At 43.9% G+C, this 21,492-nt stretch overlaps 1 protein-coding gene across 4 annotated transcripts in view; it reads right to left on the bottom strand.

Annotated features, from left to right (window-relative positions):
* Positions 1-5,424: 5,424 nt before the first annotated feature.
* cep120 (centrosomal protein 120) overlaps positions 5,425-21,492 on the bottom strand; it is a 30,000-nt gene continuing 13,932 nt past the window's right edge. For 3 of the 4 annotated variants that reach the window (XM_062543698.1, XM_062543700.1, XM_062543699.1), the window contains exons 17-20: positions 11,942-12,064; positions 10,865-10,963; positions 7,418-7,563; positions 5,425-6,472 (exon numbers count right to left, since the gene is read on the bottom strand). In XM_062543698.1, the coding sequence (XP_062399682.1) occupies positions 6,241-6,472; positions 7,418-7,563; positions 10,865-10,963; positions 11,942-12,064 (600 nt within the window). In that variant the 3' untranslated portion in view covers positions 5,425-6,240. The remainder of the gene's footprint in view (positions 6,473-7,417; positions 7,564-10,864; positions 10,964-11,941; positions 12,065-21,492) is intronic. The other variant, XR_009940037.1, reaches the window with a different exon arrangement.

The following is a 21,492-nucleotide window of genomic DNA, read 5'->3' as shown; positions in this document are numbered from 1 at the left end:
GAGAAAAATGGGGGGAGAACAGAATATTTATTTATGACTCTCAGCTCTGTAAAGAAGAGGTTGGACAGTACAAATCCAGACAGTACAAAAGGTGGTTTCTTTGCTTTTGATCTTGGTGTCTTACACTCAGTGTTCCAAAACCAAAGAGACTGTGGAGCATTGGATGCTTAAAAACTCTACACTGACAATGCACAACTTTTGCCCAAAGGCAAAGGAGCATTAATTAAAAGGACACACTTTAATTCCACCAGTAAATGAATGAGAAATGCATTCAGTGACTAAAACAGGAAACATGACACACACCACCTTTATAAAATGTACATTCTGAATTATAGTATATTTCTCCCATATCATGCTTTTGGCACTTTTAAAACTGTTATTTATGTTTTCTGATTGGGCCTGCTCTTAAATGTAATGCTGAAGAGACTATTTAAGTATAAGCAGAAACGGTTGCTTAAATACAGATTATGCTAGTCCTTACTACACAATACGAGAAGAAGGGCTGGTTTCTCTTTCAAGGCGCAGCATGTGAATTTTGTTGTTGAAGAATAAAAATGTTTCTAAACTTAAAACATCACAGGTCTTATTCAGAGGCATGTTAAAAAGACAGTGTTGATCAACATACGATTCTATGATTCCATGAATTAAACCCATTTGTGGCTAGAAGAGTAAAGAACAAAATGAATGCTGTGTAAGGCCTACCCAACAGAAGTGGGCAACACATACTGTAGTGGGATATTTATCAACACAGTCCATGTGTTTGCTGAATTGTTGTTTGTAGGTATAGAAGCAGTATTTTTCTACAACAAAAACTCCACCATGCCTTCAACCTCTTCAGGGTAAATGTCAGACTTAGATTGGACCTCACCATCCTACATCAGAGATCATTCTCTATGGCTGTGAGTTTGGTTTTGATCTGCGGATGGCTTAATGTTGCATTGCTGATGAACATGTTGCCCTCGCTCTGATTCAGAGACAAACTAAAGAAACTTTTTCAGTGCTATTGTGATTGTTTGTAATGTCACATGATCCAATGTGTGTCATTTTTTTATTGACAAAACTGTACAAAGTATCATTGTGAAATGTCAGAAGCCAACGTAAAAGCACAACCCAAAGTAGTGAAGACTAACACCAAAGATTATTTTTAAATGTTTTGGCCAACAGTAAAACATGTTGACAAATACACAATTATCAGGCTCATCTCTGAACCTGTATTCTGATTATTGATTGTGCTACCTTTGCAGCACAAGTCCAGCACAAGTGGACTTTATTTTTCAAGGACAAAAGCTTAGTTAACATATTGCTAAGCTTGGACCCAGATGCATTTAATACAGTACCATATGTATGATAATCATGTGTTAAGCTGTATTGGGTGAAAAAGCTTCTGGAATATGTTTATCTTGGATTCCCTGACTCTTGTTTGCATGATTTCAAAATGTATCTTTTTTTCAATAAAACTGCTAAAATCAGCTGAGAACACAGAGACCAGAGCAAGCCGATTGCCTGTACAAATGTGTGAGAATTTGAGTCAAAGAGCACGTCTGTTGTCGATTATTACAGGTTTTTGTTTTAACCAGGTGCCCAAAGATTCACCAAAATCTCAGCAAAAAAAGCAGCATCAAGGTATGGTCAGCGGTGAATTGGGTCTTCTTTTCATGTGTGCTGGAGGTGGGGAGGTGCGGGGTGCCACAGAGCCCGAGTCTCCTCTCTGGAGGCCAGGGAGGCGGCAGCAGTGCGCCTCTGACCGGTGTGTTGAGTGAGGGAGAGCGAGCGAGAGGTCAGTTCCCCCGGGTCAGCTGTCGCGGGGTTATGGATCTGACCCGACGATTGTGAAGCAACCACGCTGCGCCCGCTGGCCAGCTGATTTATTGGTCTCCCCGCATAGCCAAGCGTACCTCTCCAGCCTCTCTCCCCACCTCCACATCACCACAAGCTGCTCCCATATCTCACATGCTGTGTTGAGCCGCACTCCTTTTTTAAGAAGGAAACTTACTTTGAATAAAATGAAATAAATATTTTCACTTTCACACTTTTATTAAGATAATGTGTGGTCAGTTAGACAAAATGTAGCCTATTTAAATGACTAGGCAGCCATGTCATGTTTTCTCTTAAGCTTCTCTGAATGAAGACTTAAGCTTGTGCATTTCTTTTAAACATGAGAAGCGAAGAAAAATCCAGACATCAGGTGTATAGTTGTAAAGTCCTCCCAAAAAATGTGGCTACACAAAGTGAATTTAGGAATGTTTTGACATTTAGTCCCCAAGCAATGGTCAAGATGACCCCCCACTGGAAGTGCATTAGATTGTTACCAGGCAGGTTGAGGGACATACATGCCATTACAATAAACCACAATTAACATGTTATTTCACTCTTAATGTAAGAAATTCCCAAGGTCTAATTCATCTTACTTTAAAAGCAGAGGGGAATTTTAGGAGCCTGAGTGTTTTGTTTAGATAATTTTACCATAGATTATTTGTGATTATTTGACCTATCTTAAATCATTAGTGTAGTTTACATGTATTAAAATCCATCCCAATTTATAAGTCACAACCTGGACAAGGAGCACCTGTTATCTGTTAGGCTACCTGAGTATTCCTTTACGATCAGAAAACGGTTAAGCCCGCCACTTTCTGAAGGATTTAGCATCACTCTCTGGGGAATATTGCAAATTTGTTAAACAAATAGTTAACATTTCAGGCATCAATCAAGATATTTTTGCCATGGGAACAAGGAACTGTGAAATGCTGCTTGGCCCAGAGGCTAAACAAACCATCACATGAAAACTGTTATTTTGAAAACATAGGCTACATGTGAGAATGGCCCCAGGGTTTTCAAAGACTGACGGCTATGCTTTTTCTGGAATTTCCTGCTCATGAAAACACTAACCAGACAAAGGTCACACTTTCACATGCAATTACAGATAAATCTGCAGTTTTTCTAACTTCTCCAGGAAAGAGAGGCTAATTGGAAACACACTACCCTACACAACATTAAACGAGGAGGGAGAAAAAGTCCGTGAGAAATACAGATTTCATCCTGACCGTATTCGATTACGCTCAGCTTATCCACTTGACAAATGTGTCCCACGGCTGTTACGGTAAGTGGATATTTCACATTTTCCTTTTCGGACTCTTGATGAGAAATGACTAGTATTTTACAGCAAGTTCACATTTTATACATTCTGGAATCAAACTACAATAACAGTCTCGACGTGCTAGAGAAGCTGAGATCAAGACAGACAAGCATGGGAACCCTAGACTTACTATACTGATGACAGTAGTTATATGCCTTTGATGGCTTGATTACTTCGACTATATAATCCAAGGTCAGAGTTCAAGAGTTCAGATGTCCATACCATTAGTGTGTCTCTAGCACAGGCCCATTGGATGCCCTTTTAGTCCATAGGCTGCTTCGAACAGCAGGAATATACTACAGGACAATAACCGATGGCCAACACCTAATTAGGCTATTTTAAAGTGCCAGCCGATAGCCATAGTTTGCATTCGCCAGGCCTGTTATCACAGTGATAACCACTTGTGTAACCAAATTGCTCCAGATAGATCAAACAGTTCTGAATGGACACTTAGGTCATGATATTTTACAGCGTGGGGGGAGCCTGCGGGTCCCTCTGTGAGGGTGTGACGATGAATGGCCCATCTCCATCAGTCCGCATGCCTTTTTATCTTCATAGGGAGGCTCTCAGCCTCAAGAGGCCACATGGCCCTGTCACACCGGCTGCCTCTCAGCTTTATCGCTGCCCGGTGAGACCTGACATGCGTAACACTAAAAGGTAGCATACAAAGCTCACAGAGAGCGGCGGAAAAAAAGCTGCCTGTTGGCCTGCAGCTGTCTAGACAGACATAGATCACATGGCCATTTTCTGGGGTAAGTGCGTGTGTAAACAGGGCTGATGGAGGGCCTTTGTATCCGTCGTGTAAGCTGTTACTGACAGCCTGCCCTCGTGAGTGCTGCAGGCTGCCCGGTGAAAAGAGGCCGCAGCAGCTAGAACAAGCTGCAGCCTAATCTGAGCAACAGGCCCATAGAGGACGTCTAAAATGGGGCGCCCCCACCCCTAATCTGAGGAACAGGCCTGTGGAGGACGTCTCAGATGGGGTACCCCCGACCCTAATCTGAGGAGCAGGCCCATAGAGGATGTCTCTGATTGGGTACCCCCACCCTGCCTCACCACCTTAACACTAGTGGTGGGGGAAAAAATCGATTCTGTTCAGTATCGCGATATTTTGTGCATGCAATTATATCGATACGAGTAGCTCAAAGTATCGCAATACTTAATTATATAGTTTAATTATCTATTTTACTTTTATTTGAGGCGAGTTTACTCAGGGTTTACTCTGATCACATTAAACATGCTAGATAGATAGATATATAGATAGATAGATACTTTATAGATCCCCAAGGGGGAAATTCAAGATACTACGCTCACAAGGTGGCACTTGTTGTGCCGTTTTATTGTGCATTCAACGGCAATTTCAAATTGAAAGTGTGGGTGTGTTTCGGTTTACAACAAAAAGCAAATAGTAAGGACCTTGATATGCACCATGCCATGACAAAGTGAGTTGAACAGTGTTATTTTCCTTATTTTTTGTAATGCCTACGAACAATATGAGAGACATGAATAGCAATATATCGCAGAATCGAATCGCAATACTTGTTGTATCGCAATGTTTAGAATCGCAATAATATCGGATTGTGGCCCAAATATCGCAATAGTATCGAATTGTCATTCTTTTGCCAATTCCCACCCCTACTTAACACCAAGTTCAGCGGGTATAGGTGGGCAGTTCAATGGGCATTTGGAGAAGACTGACGGAGAGCTGCACCAGCCACTGGAGACGCAGGGAACAGGCTATTTATTCATCAGTTAGCCTCTTGTGTGTGCGTGCATGAGCGACATTCGCCGGCTGCCCAGGGATCCACTCGACTCAAACAGACATCTGTTTCTGGCCACCTCGTTCAGACATCCAGAGAGGGTCTGCAGGGGAATCCCCCAAAACAAATGAGGCTAATCATGAGAGAGCAAAGCGGCTGATCTCCCCAAAAAAGGCAAAAATGAAGTGTGCAGAGATAGAGGGACAGAGATGGCCGCATGCAGGACACAGACTGAGGAATTATGGGGTGTCCTACCAAACGATGCGGCTGAAAATGTAAGCCGAAGCTCTAGTCTCCTATGATGGTGCCCCGTCAGTTAATGTAGCTAGTATGTCGTGTTGATGTGCAATGTAAAAGGCAAAGTTATTCTGTTACCCAAAATGAGGGAACACAGTTGCTCAGACACAGCAGATAATGTATATTAGAGCTCTTACATGGTGAATAACGAGGATTAGAAATGCTGCAATTTACAGATGTTAAAAGAATAGATTAAATGTATACTGAATGACGCACAGCACTATAAGTGAACTGCTTTAAGGTATGTCAAGCAATGTTTCAAGATTAGAAATTGCCAAAAATGGCACTTCTAAAAAATATTTTTGTCAAAAGAAATCACAGCTCTCCTAGACTGACTATTTAAAGTAGCATAAAAGTGGAAAGTCATGTGTTTCAGGACAGTTATCAATTTGTGATAACAGGATGCTCATCTTATAACTGACAGTGCAGATAGGCAAAAACAAAATCATTTATTGGATTAAATCATCTTCCTAAAAAAGGAAATAAATAAAACAGTCCCGTGTAATTCAAATCTACGATATCACATAACCTGACATGCTACCGCCCCCTAGTGGTCGCCACCAGCGCCACACTCTCCAGGCCTCACAGCAGATCCTTCCGCTCTCATTGGGCTGATGCACATCAGATGAGGAAATAAAGTCAAGAGATTGGAGCAGTTCTCCTTAGTACACAGATGTGGGATTTTTATGATTTCTTACATAAAAAAATTAACAAATGGTCTAAAAGTTACAAAAGATACACAAATAATAAATATACAAAAGACAAAACTATGTCTGTAAACATACACACCTTTCATAGAAAATGATTCTTGTGTCGTGACAATCAATCACAGATAGCGATTCAAATAGTTCCATCCCGTCACTGATCACAGGTGATCACAGGAGGACTGAAGGTTGCAGCAGTCAGAGCAATGTCTGATTGGCTATTCACTTCATGAAGGCCTCTGATTGGCCACCATCAATGGCTTTTCACTTCATAAAGGCCTCTGATTGGCCACCATCAACATCCCTCACTAGAGACTGCCAGTGGCCAGGGGTGAGTGGTAGCTGGCCCTCAGTGGGCGGGTCGGAGAGTCCGGTCTGTGGTGGACGGTGGTCTCTGGGCCATGGCCTCCTGGATCTGCCGGTTGAGCTCGCTGATGATGCGATCCTCGTGCGTGTAGACGCCCGTGCGCAACAGTGTGTCCCTCTCCTCCAAGAGCCGACTCAGGTGGTCGTCCACACTCTCGCCTGCTGACCCCCCCGCAGGGTCACCCCACGGCTGCTTCACCTCCTGCTGTTTCAGCCTGCCCAAAACACACACATGAGCAAACACGGTCACCATCACACGCCATATACCCAGGGCCACCTTCACGTCTCAAACACAGCTACTCTCCCTTAGAATACAGCTCATGAAGTTTGGAGGTTTTTTTTTTACTTTTTGGTTTGACCCAAGGTTTCCTTGTTTACACACCCAAAACCTGATCTTTTAGACGGAGTTGAGCGCACCTACTGCTGGCCTAAGAAGTTTGGGTTGTCCTTACTGCCTCACCCAGAGAAGAGGCACAGGGAGAAGCTCCTTCTATTGGATCTGCTGTCAGTGTCACCCCCTTGTATCAGAGCACCCAGAAACTGCATGCTGAATATAACTAGGGAGCCTATGGAACATACACACAACAGTGTGGGAACGCTAGTGAGCAGCACCAGCCCAATGAGGAGAGACACGCCGCACTTTAAAGGCAGGAAACCGCTAGTGACATACTCCCAAACACTTCCAAACGCAGAGCACATTAAACAAGAAAAGTCCAGCGCAGTCTCCCTGCCTCATGACTAATGAGAGCACAGATCCTGTCCGTGTTCTGAGGGTCAGCTGGAATGTGCACAGCTGTTGCTGGGAGCCTGCAGGCAACCCATTGGATCACGGAAATCTCCAGAGATGCTGAGTCCCTCAGACACGCAGAGAGAGGGACTCGGTGCTAACTCAACGCAGGAGACGACATGCTCAGGACACAGAAACACCCACACAGATCACACACACATGGCATTATCAACAGTGAGGCATGTGCAGTGGACGGTCGTTGGTCATGTCTGTAGTGTAAAGCCTATGGTACGGTCTTGTAGTCAGGTGGGTGTGTAGTAGCGCAGGTATATGTGTTGTAGCGTCATGACTATTCTCTCCTGGTACGTTAGTAAAGGGTGAGGCTAGAGTGTGTGCTGGACAGGGCAGGACAGGTGAGGGCTGCGTTGCGTACCTGTTGAGCTCGTTCCTGATGTCCTCCAGCTCGCTCTTCTCCGTCTTGACCGCCTCCTTCTCCTCCGCCGCCAGGTAGCGCAGACGCATGTGCTCCAGCTCCTGCTGCTGCTTCTTCAGCCGAGACATGGCGCTCTCCTGCTCCCTCTAACACACACACACACACACACACACACACACACACACACACACACACACACACACACACACACACACACACACACACACACACACACACACACACACACACACACACACACACACACACACACACACACACACACACACTATATCAGTTGTGTATTCACTGTTGTCTGTTGACGTAACTGTGGTGGCGAACAGGATGCCAAAATGAGTTTTAAAGCCCTGGAGCAGAAGGAGCATTCGGAGGTGACGGGAGCATTGTAACTATTTACTCTCCCTTTGGTATCGAAGCAAACAGACTTCTAAGCGGGTGAGAAACAGCCAGAGCCAGAAGAAAAAGCCCTCCTCTGCTGAGACTTGGCCTTGAGGGCTGAGAGAACGAGAGAGCTGGAAGAGAGAGTGTGAGCGGCGGAGCAGGGGATTCTGGGCAGCGCAGATGTGTGAGAACGAACGGCCGGCTCACAAGCGGAGCGCTCGCAGCACAGAGAGGGTTGAGAGGTGGGTGTGTAATTGAGTCTAATTGTGTTTTGGGTGAACATTAGGGGCCGACGAGGGCTTCTCACTGCAGCCTAATTGCAAGAAAAACAGCCTCTCCCTCAGAGCGGTTGTGCAGCGCACATGGCCAAACACACGAGCGGGCGAAAACACGGCGGGCCAATCAGCAGGGCCCCTGAGGGAGCGCGGGGTTCCCCACACTAGCGGCGCTAAGCGCTTCCAGAGACACAACCCACAATGTGAACCCCACACAAGGTGTGTGGCATCTCCACCGCAACCGCCACCGCTATTTTCACTAATGGCAGCCAGTCCTGCGACAGGAGTGTCTGTGTGTGTGTGTGTGTGTGTGTGTGTGTGTGTGTGTGTGTGTATTTACACTTCCCCTCTTCACTGCTGTGTTATTTCTGGAGGGTGGGGAGGGGAGATTCCGCTGAGATGCAGTGACCAGTGGCTGACCTGTGTTCTCATGGCCCGCGCCCAGCGAGGGGTCAGGGAGCGGTCAGGCAGGGCCGAGAGAGGGGCTGCAGGAGAGGGGAGGAGAGCAGGGGCTGCCAGCCGCAGCTCAAGTGCAGTTTTCTGGAGGGGAGAGGAGAGGAGCTGACAGCCACGACAGCCACCTGGGGGGCCTCAGCACCCGGACATGCTCAGGTCACAAAGCCTGCCACACAAGGACCAAAGAGAGGGGTGTGTGTGTGTGTGTGTGTGTGTGTCTGTAAATGAGAGAGAAGGGGGCGTAGATAGAATAGTCATTTAACTCTTATTTTTTTTTTTTTTTTTTAAGAGAAAATGTCTCAGATGGATAAATCTACCAACAGATAAGGTTCAGCATGGAATGTGGGATAAACTCGAACACAAACTATTTGTGTGTGGTGTGTGTGTTTGCAAGTAAAAGTGATACAGTGCTTCGCAACAATATGAAAGAAGAATTACTCTGTCCTTGCTCTCTGGCAAACCTTGATTTAACCATATACTTTCTTAGAGTTTTGTATTCCCTTGACCAACGCCATCTGTCCATTTCCCCTGTTTAACTGTTGTGCCTCATTCCAGAGGCCAAGTCAGTCCATCTGGGGTGTTGCCCCAGTCCAGCCTGAGGCACGGCAAAACTGATGACCTTTCCCCAATTTAAGACTGGCCAGTATGGGCCTATTCCTCTTAAATACCAGTGAATAGCTTTGGTCTTCCATTTTCACAAGTTATTATCATACAGTACCTTCAGTCTTCAGAAACAGACATCAATGCCGGAGACTCATAATAAGAGCTTAAAAAGGCTGTGCAAACAGCATTTAAAAATGCAACAAATGTGCCCTTGCTTCTTTTGAAGGATTGTGAGGTATTTGCAGATAACTAGCTTTTGAAAATGCAGCTCCAATTTTGCCCTGTTCCATAACAGTATTGAGCTGAGGCGGTTTGGACCATGGACTAAGGGCAAAGCATTTTTCCCCAAAGCGGAAAGGCATCGTTGGTGTTTTGCTTATCTTCAAAATCTAATGTCTGTGAGATGCAATACAGACAAATAACAGACGCAACAGTAGGCCAATCATGACCTCCTTTCCTTTAATGCTGTCTTAGCTAGCGGAGCCATTTCATGGTGGTGGATTGTGGCTAGATCTCCCAGCACTAATGGGCCACATCATGGAGGGCTACCTAGAGTAAGGACCTCAGCAGAGTTTCCAAATGAGTTCAGGCAGGACTTAGAGCTGGCCTGCCCACTCCTTTACAACTTCCAGGCAGGCATACATTACACAGGTGAATATGTAAACAATAATGCTTGTTTTGCAGCAGAGAACGCAAGCAGACATGAGGCAAAAATGGCGTCTATTCATTCTGGTCCCTCAGAATGCTTGCCAACTCACTGATGTCTAGTGGCCATCTCCATCCTAGAGAGGGAGAGCAAGATGGAGATGCTTAAAGCCTGGCTGATGCTTACTAGAATACAAACATGATTTATGATCCCATTTCATATTACGCCATGAAGCCCCTTAGTGCAACATAAATCAACTTGTGTTTTCTTAACACATATCTGGCACTTAAAAAAGAAAGGGAAGGAGGAGGAGGAGGAGGAGAGAAAAGGGAGAAAAAAAGTGCGAGGCTCAGATTTTCCAGCTGGTTCTTGTCTGTAACAGTTATTAGTGAGGCCTGATAAGCTGTTAGCGTGAGCTGTGTTTACACTGCTGGGAGCTCGTCGGCGGGTTCACTGGTGAAGCCTCCCTGTGTGCGTGTGTGCGTGCGTGCGTGCGTGCGTGCGTGCACCAGGCTGACCTGGGCCCCAAGTGCCCGTCTGCGCCCGCCGTACCAACAGACACGGCCACAGACACTCAGCTGGCACAGGACGCAGCCACGCAGGCCCTGCCTGCCACAGATCAGAGGCTTCTCTTATGGGTTTAGAATACGGTGCATACACACACACACACACGTTTCTGCTCTATGACTGTTTGCTGTGGTCAAGCAATGGTTATTTGCTTGTTTAATTTTTTTTTTTGCAGAGTGATGTGTTGTGGTGGCTTTACACGTCAGTTGTCCATTAGGGTCTGTGCGCGAGGACTGCAGGGAAGAGAAGCACTGAATGTCTCCATGGGAACCAGTAGAGGCGCTGCCTAGCTGCCAGCTCTTTTTGGGTACACAGCCCTTACTGGAAGGACATGGCGCAGAAGCTCATGTCTGTCTACGTGATCCTCCAGTTAGTGGACTCACAATCTCACTTCTTTCACTTGTCTTTCCTGGGTCTAACGTGTCTAATCACATGCATCAGGTAGAGGTGAAGGCCAATGGCACTGTGGAGGTGTGGGCTCAGGTGGGAGAGCTGCGCTACCTGTTTGAACCTGGCCAGCTCCTTCAGGGCGCGGCCCCACTGCTGCTTGTAGTGCAGTTTGGACTTGGTGGTGGTCTCCAGCTTCCGCTCCAGCTCCACCTGCAGGCCCACAGCACAGGAGCACATGGGCTACAGTAGCTTCTACACACTCACTTAATGCTCATTTCTCAGCTCTCAAAACATTTCAGAACAAATAAAACATGAAAAAACATACACATCAGCATAGTCATTTGTTTCCCTTAATTCTATTGCATTTTTAATGTTTAAAGCCTATTCTATTTTTTTCTTTAAAAGAACACTTCACCGTTTTTTCATATTAAACTATGTTATTCCCTTAACTAAGACGAGTTGATACATACCTCTCACGTTTCAATGTGTGCACTCACTGGCTCTGGTGCGCGGCGCAAGTTTGATAGTACTTAGCTAGCCCAATGCATTCATTAGGATCCAAACAGAGATGAAGTTAGGAGCGACCAAACACCTCCATGTTTTCCCTATTAAAATACAGTTACACGAGTAGTCACACGACCAAGTATGGTGAGACAAAATAAAACGTGGTGCATTTCTTAGTAGGTAAGAGGGATAACTATATTGTGTGGCGCAGTAATATCCTCACTCTTGCACTTTCTGTTTCAATTTGGAGTAAGGATATTACTGCGCCGAGTCCAAGTGCTCCCAATATATATGTGCACGTCACTTCTAACTTCATCTCTGTTTGGATCCTAATGAATGAACTGGGCTAGCTAAGTGCTATCAAGGTAGCGCCGCGCACCAGAGCCAGTGAGTGCACGCATTGAAACGTGAGAGGTATGCATCAACTCGTCTTAGTTAAGGGAATAACATAGTTTAATAGAAAAAAAAAACGGTTTGTTCCTTTAAAAAAATGTGCAAGCAATGATGCGATGTGAAATGAAATCAGATTCACGTAGGCTATCTTTAGCCCTTTACTTAGCCAATATTCTTACAATCAACACCACAGGACACTGGAGAAACAAATACTTTAATGAATGTGGAAATGTTTCCATGTCTAAACAGCACCTCGGATGTGGCATTAGTGCCTGGATGACACCTCCTCACCTTCTCTAAGCGTAGCAGGTTGATCTCCGACTGCAGGCGGACCTCGGGCCGGGTATGTTGCTGCTCGCGGAACAGCTGGAATTCTTTCTCTAGGAGTTTGTATTTGCTGTCGGCGTCCAGTAGCTGAGAGGCGGGAGGAGAGAAAGCAGTGAGACAGGCCTAACCTTTGGGTGGACTGCTTCCATTCACAGCAAAATCTCCCTCCTGTCAGAATGTCAGGCAACACAACAGCAAGTCTGTCTGTACATGGCTACAGCACAGACTCTGCGATAGACAACACAGTGAATTACCACATTGTAAAATGCTTACATCTGTTACCAAATTAGGCACCACGTTAGCCATTGATATGCTTTTTTAAAAAAAAATTTATAGCACTGCCAATCATTGACAAAACAGATTATGCATAAAAAAGAAATGTCCAAGGTGAGGGTTGTTGAGCAAGTACAAACCCATACCATCTATCCACACACACACAACACACACACACACACACACACACACACACTTCAATCCACATACACACACAGACACAGAGTGAAGTTTCAGACTCTGTGGTAATTGTGTTACAAATGAGGAGGGAAAAAAAGCAATGTTCACCCTCTGTTTCTCCTGTCTTTTTCTCTTGACAGGAAACAGACTCCACACAAAACCTTCACATATAAAATGCCTGCTATCCTGCCAGAGGAGCCAGCGGAGGGCTGTGTGTGTGTGTGTGTGTGTGTGTGTGTGTGTGTGTGTGTGTGTGTGTGTGTGTGTGTGTGTGTGTGTGTGTGTGTGTGTGTGTGTGAGGCAGTGGGAGGATTTCTGGCTTGATAAACTGGTTCTGGTGTTTGCCGCCACTGAACAAATGTATGTTTACACTTTCTTGACATGGGCGAGAAGAGATATAGAAGCCTGTGTAGCAGAATGTGTTATGTGAGCTCTTGTCTGCGTGTGTGTGTGCGTGTAGGTGTGCGTGTGTGTGTGTGTGTGTGTATGTGTGTATGTGTGTGTGTGTGTGTGTGAGTGCATGAGTTGTGGCTCAGTTTGCGTTTTGCGGTGGTCAGAAACTGACTTTGCTTGATTTGTTACTGGCAGCTCAAGCACAGACCAGATGCATGCTGGGAGAATGAGATGGCAAACAGAAGTATTTCAGCAGGTGGGCTGTCTGCACATAAGACACATGCTGTCTACAACCAGACACAAAGCATTTCTACTCTCACCCCCACAACAGAAAAAAAAACACTCCTTGAAAAGAAACAGATGAAAAAGAAAGAAGACAGAAGGCAACAAAACTGCAAAAACAAGGAAGTAAAGGGCAAAGCTTAGGCATAGCTGTTTAGCATGCTAATCGTAGTACATATCTGGGCAACATGTACTAGCAAACATGCTTGCCTCCCAATCCGAGATGCTGCCAGTTGCGGATTTGAGTCCGGGTAAGTGCAGGGCTGAGCTGCATGGTCAACGTTGGTTACATTTGCAACAAGCACTACCATAACAAGCAAGGCCACCATAAAAAGCAAGTATAGCCTGAAACAAAGGTTCATTTTTGAAAATCAACTCCCAAACAAGGGTTCAAGGTGATCACAAAGACTTGTAATGGGGTCATTCCACGCCAAATCAACCAGAGCCCACGCACTTGCGTCTCAAAAAAATCTGAAAAAAATACCATGTGTCCCTATGTTACCCAGGAGACACTCTGTAAACTGTTTTTGTGCTAAGATCAATACTTTTCAAGTAACAGCCAGTTTTACAGGGGGAGGGGGCTGTCAAATTTGTTCTACCTCTTTTTTTGTCAAAGTTCACAAGCTCATTGCTCAAGAACTAGAATCTGTAGGAGGCTCAAATTTTGCAGGCTGGTGCATAAATAGGAATAGTATGCAGTGAAATCACCACGAGTAGTCTGGATGATCCTGCATGGTCATAGCAGTCCCTCAAAGTTGATCAAAATCTTATTGGAGTTCTTGGCTGGGCTCTGTTTAGGCTTACATAAGACATATGTATAGTGCTTAAAATTATTGTTAGTGCTTAAAATTATTGTTTTACTGATAATATTACTATTCTCCCTAGTTTGTAATTGTTCACTGCTAATTTAATTTGTATTGTTATTTATTTGTATGTCGCTTTGGACAAAGGCGTCTGCTAAATAACCATAGCCATAGCCATAGCCATAGCCATAGCCATAGCCATAGCCATAGCCACATATTTTTACTCAACATAGGCTCTTGATTTTTTTTTCTCTTATTGAGATCAGTAGAAACACTATCCGAAAAAGCAATGAAGAGAAAAGAAAATCCATCAGGGACTGAACAGCAGACCTCACAAGTTTGAAAAATAATTTTGGATCTCATATTCAGAGCACCCTAACACCTTGTGGGAATATACAAAGATTTTTTTTATATTTTTTTCGTTAATCTGCATTACCTATTCTTTTTAAAAACACCAATTTGACTTGTCTTATGCGAATCTTTCTTTTTCATTTTCCACCCTAAACATGGACAAAATGCACCATTGAGATCAATATGTTTTGTCCCCACCCGGCAATTTCAGTGATTCAGTGATTTTAGTGGCACCTAGTGGTTACTCTATACAAAACAAATCTCTCAATAGATCTCTATGGTGCATTTTGCCCTTGTTCAGGGTGGGAAATGAAAAAGAAAGATTTGCATAAGACAAGTCAAATTGGTGTTTTTAAAAAGAAGAGGTAATGCAGATTATAGACAAAAATATAAAAAAAATCTTTGTATATTCCCACAAGGTGTTCTGCCTTGTGGGAATATACAAATATGTGCTCTGAATATGAGATCCAAATGTATTTTTCAAACTTGTGAGGTCTGCTGTTCAGTCCCTGATGGATTTTCTTTTCTCTTCATTGCTTTTTCGGAGAGTGTTTCTACTTATCTCAATAAGAAAAAAAACCCAAGAGTCTATGTTGAGTAAAAATGTGTCTTCTGAAGGCCTAAACAGAACACAGCCAAAAACTCCAATAAAATGTAGATCAACTTTGAGGGACTGCTATGACCATGCAGGATCATCCAGACTACTCGTAATGATTTTACTGCATACTATTCCTATTTATGCACCAGCCTGCAAAATTTGAGCCTCCTACAGATTCTAGTTCTTGAGCAATGAGCTTGTGAACTTTGACAAAAAAAAGAGGCAGAACAAATTTGACACCCCCTCCCCCTGTAAAACTGGCTGTTACTTGAAAAGTATTGATCTTAGCACAAAAACATTTTACAGAGTGTCTCCTGGGTAACATAGGCACACATGGTATTTTTTTCAGATTTTTTTGAGACGCAAGTGCGTGGGCTCTGGTTGATTTGGTGTGGAATGACCCAATGATGTTAAATGGCTGGCTTCACACAGACATTAAGCAATACTGAGAAAAATAGTCTAACCTGATTGAGAACGTGACGTAAAACGCAACGCATTTTGGGAATCGGTGGGCCAAAACTTAAGTTGTTTTACTGACGTGCGGGAACAACGAAGTGCAGTTGTTGAAATGCCGTTTACCTGCTGTGTTATAAAATTCAATAGAGTAACATGAAGCTTATCTTTTATTGTTTTCCAGCATGGAAAAATAATAGTACACGCCATGTTTCAGAGGTGACAAAAAGGCGAGGAATGGCATGGATAGCAGCAGTAAGGAATCGCAAGATTATGTTTTGTTTTTCACACTATTTTTTCATGCTTAGTTTTCATTATTATCATGCCAGATCATAAACAAGTACAGCTCGCTGCGGCTTGCAGGAAGGCGGGGCTTGACATCAAGCCCCGCCCACATCAAGGATTACATTAATACACAGGATTAGATGTTAAAATCCCTTGTGCCAAAATCCAAGGCAAACACACATTAAGAAGCCCCTGTCCAAAATTAACTTAAAGAAGCAGGCTAACCACCAACCTGTTAACCAATGGTCACAAACACAAGAGAGATGGCCAATCCCACAGCAGTATATGGTATACAGCATGTCATTGGAGTTATCAAGTGGGCACCCTCATTCACCGATGTTTCGTTAAGTTAGGCCCACGACACCTCATGAAGGCTTAACAGTGAAACCAGCGTCCTGGAGACACTCCCCTCCATGCTGCCACCATACTACCACATTGCAACAAACAAACCAGCTAGTTTAGCTTGTGCTATGCTACATGCTACCACCACATGCTGCCTCCATATTACCACATTGCAACAAGCCAACACACCATACTACCACATTGCAACAAACAAACCAGCTAGTATAGCTTGTGCTACACTACATGCTACCACCACATGCTGCCTCCATACTACCACTAGTTTAGCTTGTGTTACGCTACATGCTACCACCACATGCTGCCTCCATACTACCACATTGCAACAAGCCAACTTGCTTGTCTTAGCTTGCGCTACATGCTACCACCCCCATCACAAAATAACCAAATACTCTTAACTATCCTAGGCATGGTCCGTCCCGTCGGTGTGGACTGAACCATACACTTAAAAACCATAAACCTAGGCACCGTGTCTCAAACACAAAACAAATAAGCCAGCTAACTTACCTTACCCCAGGAAGTAGAGTTTCTCCTTACCCACAACCATTCACTTGCTCGTTCTGCGGCCAAAGACATGTTACTAACCACTTGCCTTAGACTTCGTCCACGAATGCCCAACTCAGACAGCAAGCCAATAGCAGATCTGGCCACAAACCCTCGTGCACCAACTTCAATAGGCCTTAATCTCACACTCCAACCTCGCTGCGCTGCCTCCTCTGCTATTTCAGTGTATTTTGCTCTCTTTAACTCATTGGCCTCTTCTACTCTGTCTTCCCAAGGAACAGTTAACTCGACCATGTAAACCACTTTATCTCTATCTGAGAACAGAAGAAGGTCCGGTCTCAACCTAGTGCTCACTATATGCGAAGGTACTGCCATCTGCTGGCCTAGATCAACCTTCATTTCCCACCCCGCTCCATTAACCAAAGAGCCGTTTTTACACCTGGCCTTCGTGGAACGCTGTTGACCCCCCTGACGTACAAAGTTAATTTGCTTAACATCCTTACTTGCTGCTAATGAATTAACTTCTCTCCGCTTATCCTCAATTGCTGCTGCTAAGCATTTCAGTACTTGGTTGTGACGCCATGTATAGCGCCCCTGGGTGAGGCTTACCTTGCACCCTGATAGGATATGGTGGAGGCTGCCCACACACGAACAAAGTGTACATTTATCATCCTCACCAAACCATTGACTTAAGTTCTTGGGAGATGGGAGCACATCATATGTAGCACCTAACATAAATCTAATCCTGCCAGCATCCATGCCCTATAGATCTTTCCATTTAATCTGCTTTTTTTCCACCCCTTCCCAGTTTACCCACTGCCCTTGTCTTGCCTGTGATACTGCCTTGGTACATCTAACAGTCTCCTCCTGCCTATGCATTTCCTCCACAACCATTTTCCTCCTTTCTCCTGCAGAAGCCTTGCTCCACAAAGGTTTACTTATGTCTAAACCTAGACCCCCCCACCCATGCTGCACATGACCCATTATGTCTCTATGCCTCAATGCTGATTGAGCTTGCTTAACTGCCTGCTATGGGTTCCACTTCCTCCCTGCCTTAACTGTAGGTGCAACTTTCCTCACCACTGGGTCCTTAGACTGAGTAAGAGTCATTTCCAATCTAGCCTTAGCACACTTAAATTCTTCTGTCAGACTAGATATTGGCAACTCTACAATGCCCTTCCCGTACAAGGCTACACTGCTTAAGCAGCGAGGCACTCCAAGCCATTTTCTCACAAAGGAATTGATCATTTTTTCTAACCTTTCAACCTTTGACAGAGGAACTTCATAGACTGTCAGTGGCCACATTAGCCGGGGCAATAAGCCAAACTGCAAACACCACAACTTAAGCTTACCTGGTAGTCCTGACTTGTCAATTTTTGTAATACCTTGCCTAGTGACCTGTCTTAAGTAATGGATTTCAGTCAATCAATGTAAACTTTGAAAGTAGGCCCTGGCAGGGATGCGACCCCAGGTTGTCGGCGTGTGAGACGAGAGTGTTACCATTGCGCTAGCCAGTGATGTACGATATCATTACAACAAATCCCAATAAGAAACGTTATGGGATTCGTTTAATCATCATGTTGGTGACACACAAAGCCTTCATAGCGCCACTGCGCAAAGCAAGCCACAGTTAATATATGCCCGATGCCTAATCCCAAGAACAGCAGACTTTGAATTAGCCTACTCTCAAGATAGTCGTCTATCCGAACTTTAATGCAATGGCTAAAACATATTTATGTAGGCCAGCAACGAGTAGGCCTAGGGGGAATTGTTATTAAAATGGCATTTTTATAAATTTCAAAACAAAACATTGTAGTCCATCTCATCTACGGGGAATAGAACTCTGGACGCCCACCTTGACGGCATGGATTTACGCCACAATTATTGCTGTGAGCCACGTTACAAGTATCACTTCCTAAAGTAACATGACAGCTACATCGCTCTCATGTCTGGTCTAAGCAATCCCAAAATGCACTTGTCCTTGATGTGGGCGGGGCTTGACCCGCGTTCCCGCAAGTCGCAGCGAGACGCTACTCATCATAGACCCAGAACACTAGTTTAGGCGAGCCAATTCTTTGTGTTTTGATGACATTGGTCACATGTCTTAGCGATCTCTTTACCCAATATAGCTGCAGAACAGCAGTGATTGGGGTCCAAGCAGTTGATCACTCAATATTTTTTTGAGGAACGTGATTTACAGTATTTGTGCCTATAAACCACTGTGGCAGCTACAGTGAGAGAAAACCCATTTAAAGTGAGAGACCTAACCTATACTCCACAGAGCAAGCAGATACTGTTTGTGTGTACTTGTGTGTGAGGGTTGTCCCTAGAATGTCACAGGTCACAAAATGGCTCATGTGGACAGAGGCCTACACTATTTCCCAGAGAACAGGGTGCATGTACTGGGAATATAACATAGCATGGGTATAGATGATGAAAATAGGTATTCCTTAGACATGGTTCCTGAATAAGTGTGTCAAGTGAGGATTGAACCCAAAACCTTTTCACTATGCTGTCTGAGAAAATAACATGAAGCTTATTCATGGGTTTCATCAGGTTTATAACCCTTTACACAGGTGTATAAAATCACCCACCTAGATTATGAATGCAGACTGCATGGTGTTTGATTAATACACCTGTGGAAAGGGACTTGATGAAGCCCATGAATAGCAACCACAACATTTAGGTGTTCATCATTTAGCTGATTGGCAAGACAGGTAAAAAGGACTTACTACCTTGTGTTGTTCATTGAATGTTAAAAATATGGTTTGACAAATGAAAGTTTTTCTTTTTTGGATAATTACGTATCAGCATTGTCTGTTTTGGGAGTTTGAGATGAATGGCCTTAGACTATTTCACTTCATTTTCACTTTCAATTATCTGAAATTTGTGAGAATAGCTGACATTTGTAGAGCAGAGGACCAATGATTCAAAGATGCAGGTGGATGCAACGATACAAGAAGTTTGAGTCTAGATTTCACTGTACTTGAGATATGAGACAATATGTAAAAGTATAGTGCTACATATAGGCACAGTACCTCTGTTTTGGGGAACTGAGTACTGAGGGGTCTCTGTGAAGTTACTGTAGTGAGCAGAAAAACCATAGGGTTCCCAACGCCGCCCTGCTGGGAGTCCTAATAATACATGAGATCATCCCTCCCCCTTGCCCTTCTTGAAGACTGGAATCTTGTAGCTTGCATTCCCATTTGATCTATGGCTAATGTTCCTAACTAATGGTGGATAAATTAGTAGTCCAACTACTGTATAAGGATGCCGGCTCCAATTCGCCCTTTTCACACTAACGTCAGACACTTTCCGTTTTGAAGCTTTGCGGGGTATCAGTTCATCCGGCGTAAGCAAAAGCTATGGTGATACGGTTACAGTTTTTGAGGTAAGAATTAGTATTTCACGTGTATTTATTATCTTCATTTTCCTTATTATCGTTGGCGATCATTGCCGTCACGTAGCTGCCTTGATTTTAGGGGTGCACGATTCAGAGAATTTCACGATTCGATTCGATTCCGATTTTCAGGCTCACGATTCGATTCAAAATCGATTTTCGATTCAAAAACGATTCTCGATTCAGAAAACGATTCGCAGTATAGTTACTTTTCCCATATGATTGCAGTAGACATACAATTTAAAAGAAAAGAAGCACAACAAATTAAATAAGTTTAATTCTACTAAATGTAAGCTTATTTGGGTAAGATGTATTGCTTTCATTCTATCCACTCATAAGGATGGGCAACATAAAGTTATAATTTTGACTACATTATTTACTATTTAGGCTACTTAATGATACTATATACTGTAGCCTGCCCCCTGTCACCTGGGCCAATTTACAAAATAATAAATCATATGATATAACCTTCTGATATTGATGCTGATAGAAGAGTATGCAGCTTGAAGGTTGTTGATATTTCAGTTGAAAATGGAATCAAATGACACATTTCCCTCTCCTGTCAAAGTAACACTGTGGATCCTAGCCTACACCTCTCCCAAAGTAAAATGGTAGGCCCTAACTGCTTACACTGCGCCAGGATTGTGTAGGCTACATCACTAGTTTTACAAGCGTGGACGCTAAATGGAGAATTAGGATTAAAATGCAGACTGTACCTTTAAATAAGCAACTTGAAGACTATGTTTGCACAATGCTACAGTGGGCTGTTTTCACAAAATTTCAGCTCAATGTTACATACAAGACTGACGTTTTCCGAGCATGGCAACGTTATTTTTTTCCCCTCTAAGCACTGTCACCACAAGTTTTCTCACGTAATATTGAAACCCTCCCGAGATATTTTTTAGATGGCATGGGGTGCCTGGTTCACTGAGGTGAAAGGCTGGACTAACGTGAAATGGCAAGATGTTAAACTATTCAAATAAGCCTACGCTTAAACAGACTTTGTGGTTAAAACTATGAAAATCAGTGAGTCTGCCACAGCTAACGTCAAGCACGGTAAGCCAATAGGCTATAGGCCTATGGCAGAAATGTAATTCAATTGATCAGCAGCATCATGAGATTGCTATCATTATCGGAAAATACCGACAGGACAAACAACACATGAAAACACAAGTGCATAAATTATGTCTTTTTAGATCGATTTGCTGCAAATAGTTTGCCACGCACAACACTGAACTTGACTCAAATGTTGTTTAGAATGACCCTACCCGTCTGCTTTCACTTTCAAAACCTGTTGACAGCGGTCTGTTAACGCGGTCCGTTATTGAAGGACCTCCGAAAATTGGCATTTGCGCCGACTAGGCTACCCCCAGCGCTTCTGCTGAACTCTTTCATTAACCTATGTCAAGTAAAGAGTGCTCAGGCATAAGGAGTTTCTAATAGACGCGGCGCCATCTATGGGAATGGCGAACTAAACTAATTTTAGAACAATAGTTTAAACACCGTTGTGGGGGGTGGGGGGGGGGGGGGGGGGGGGGTGGGGGGGTATATGAATCGATTCTTGGAATTTTATGAATCGATTCTGAATCGGTAGAGTTTGAATCGCGATTCGAATCCGTATCGATTTTTTTGCACA

Source organism: Sardina pilchardus, chromosome 8 (assembly GCF_963854185.1).
Source record: "Sardina pilchardus chromosome 8, fSarPil1.1, whole genome shotgun sequence".
Classification (NCBI taxonomy): Eukaryota; Metazoa; Chordata; class Actinopteri; order Clupeiformes; family Clupeidae; genus Sardina; species Sardina pilchardus.
Note: the sequence above shows the minus strand (reverse complement) of the source record. Positions and strands in the feature narration are given on the sequence as shown.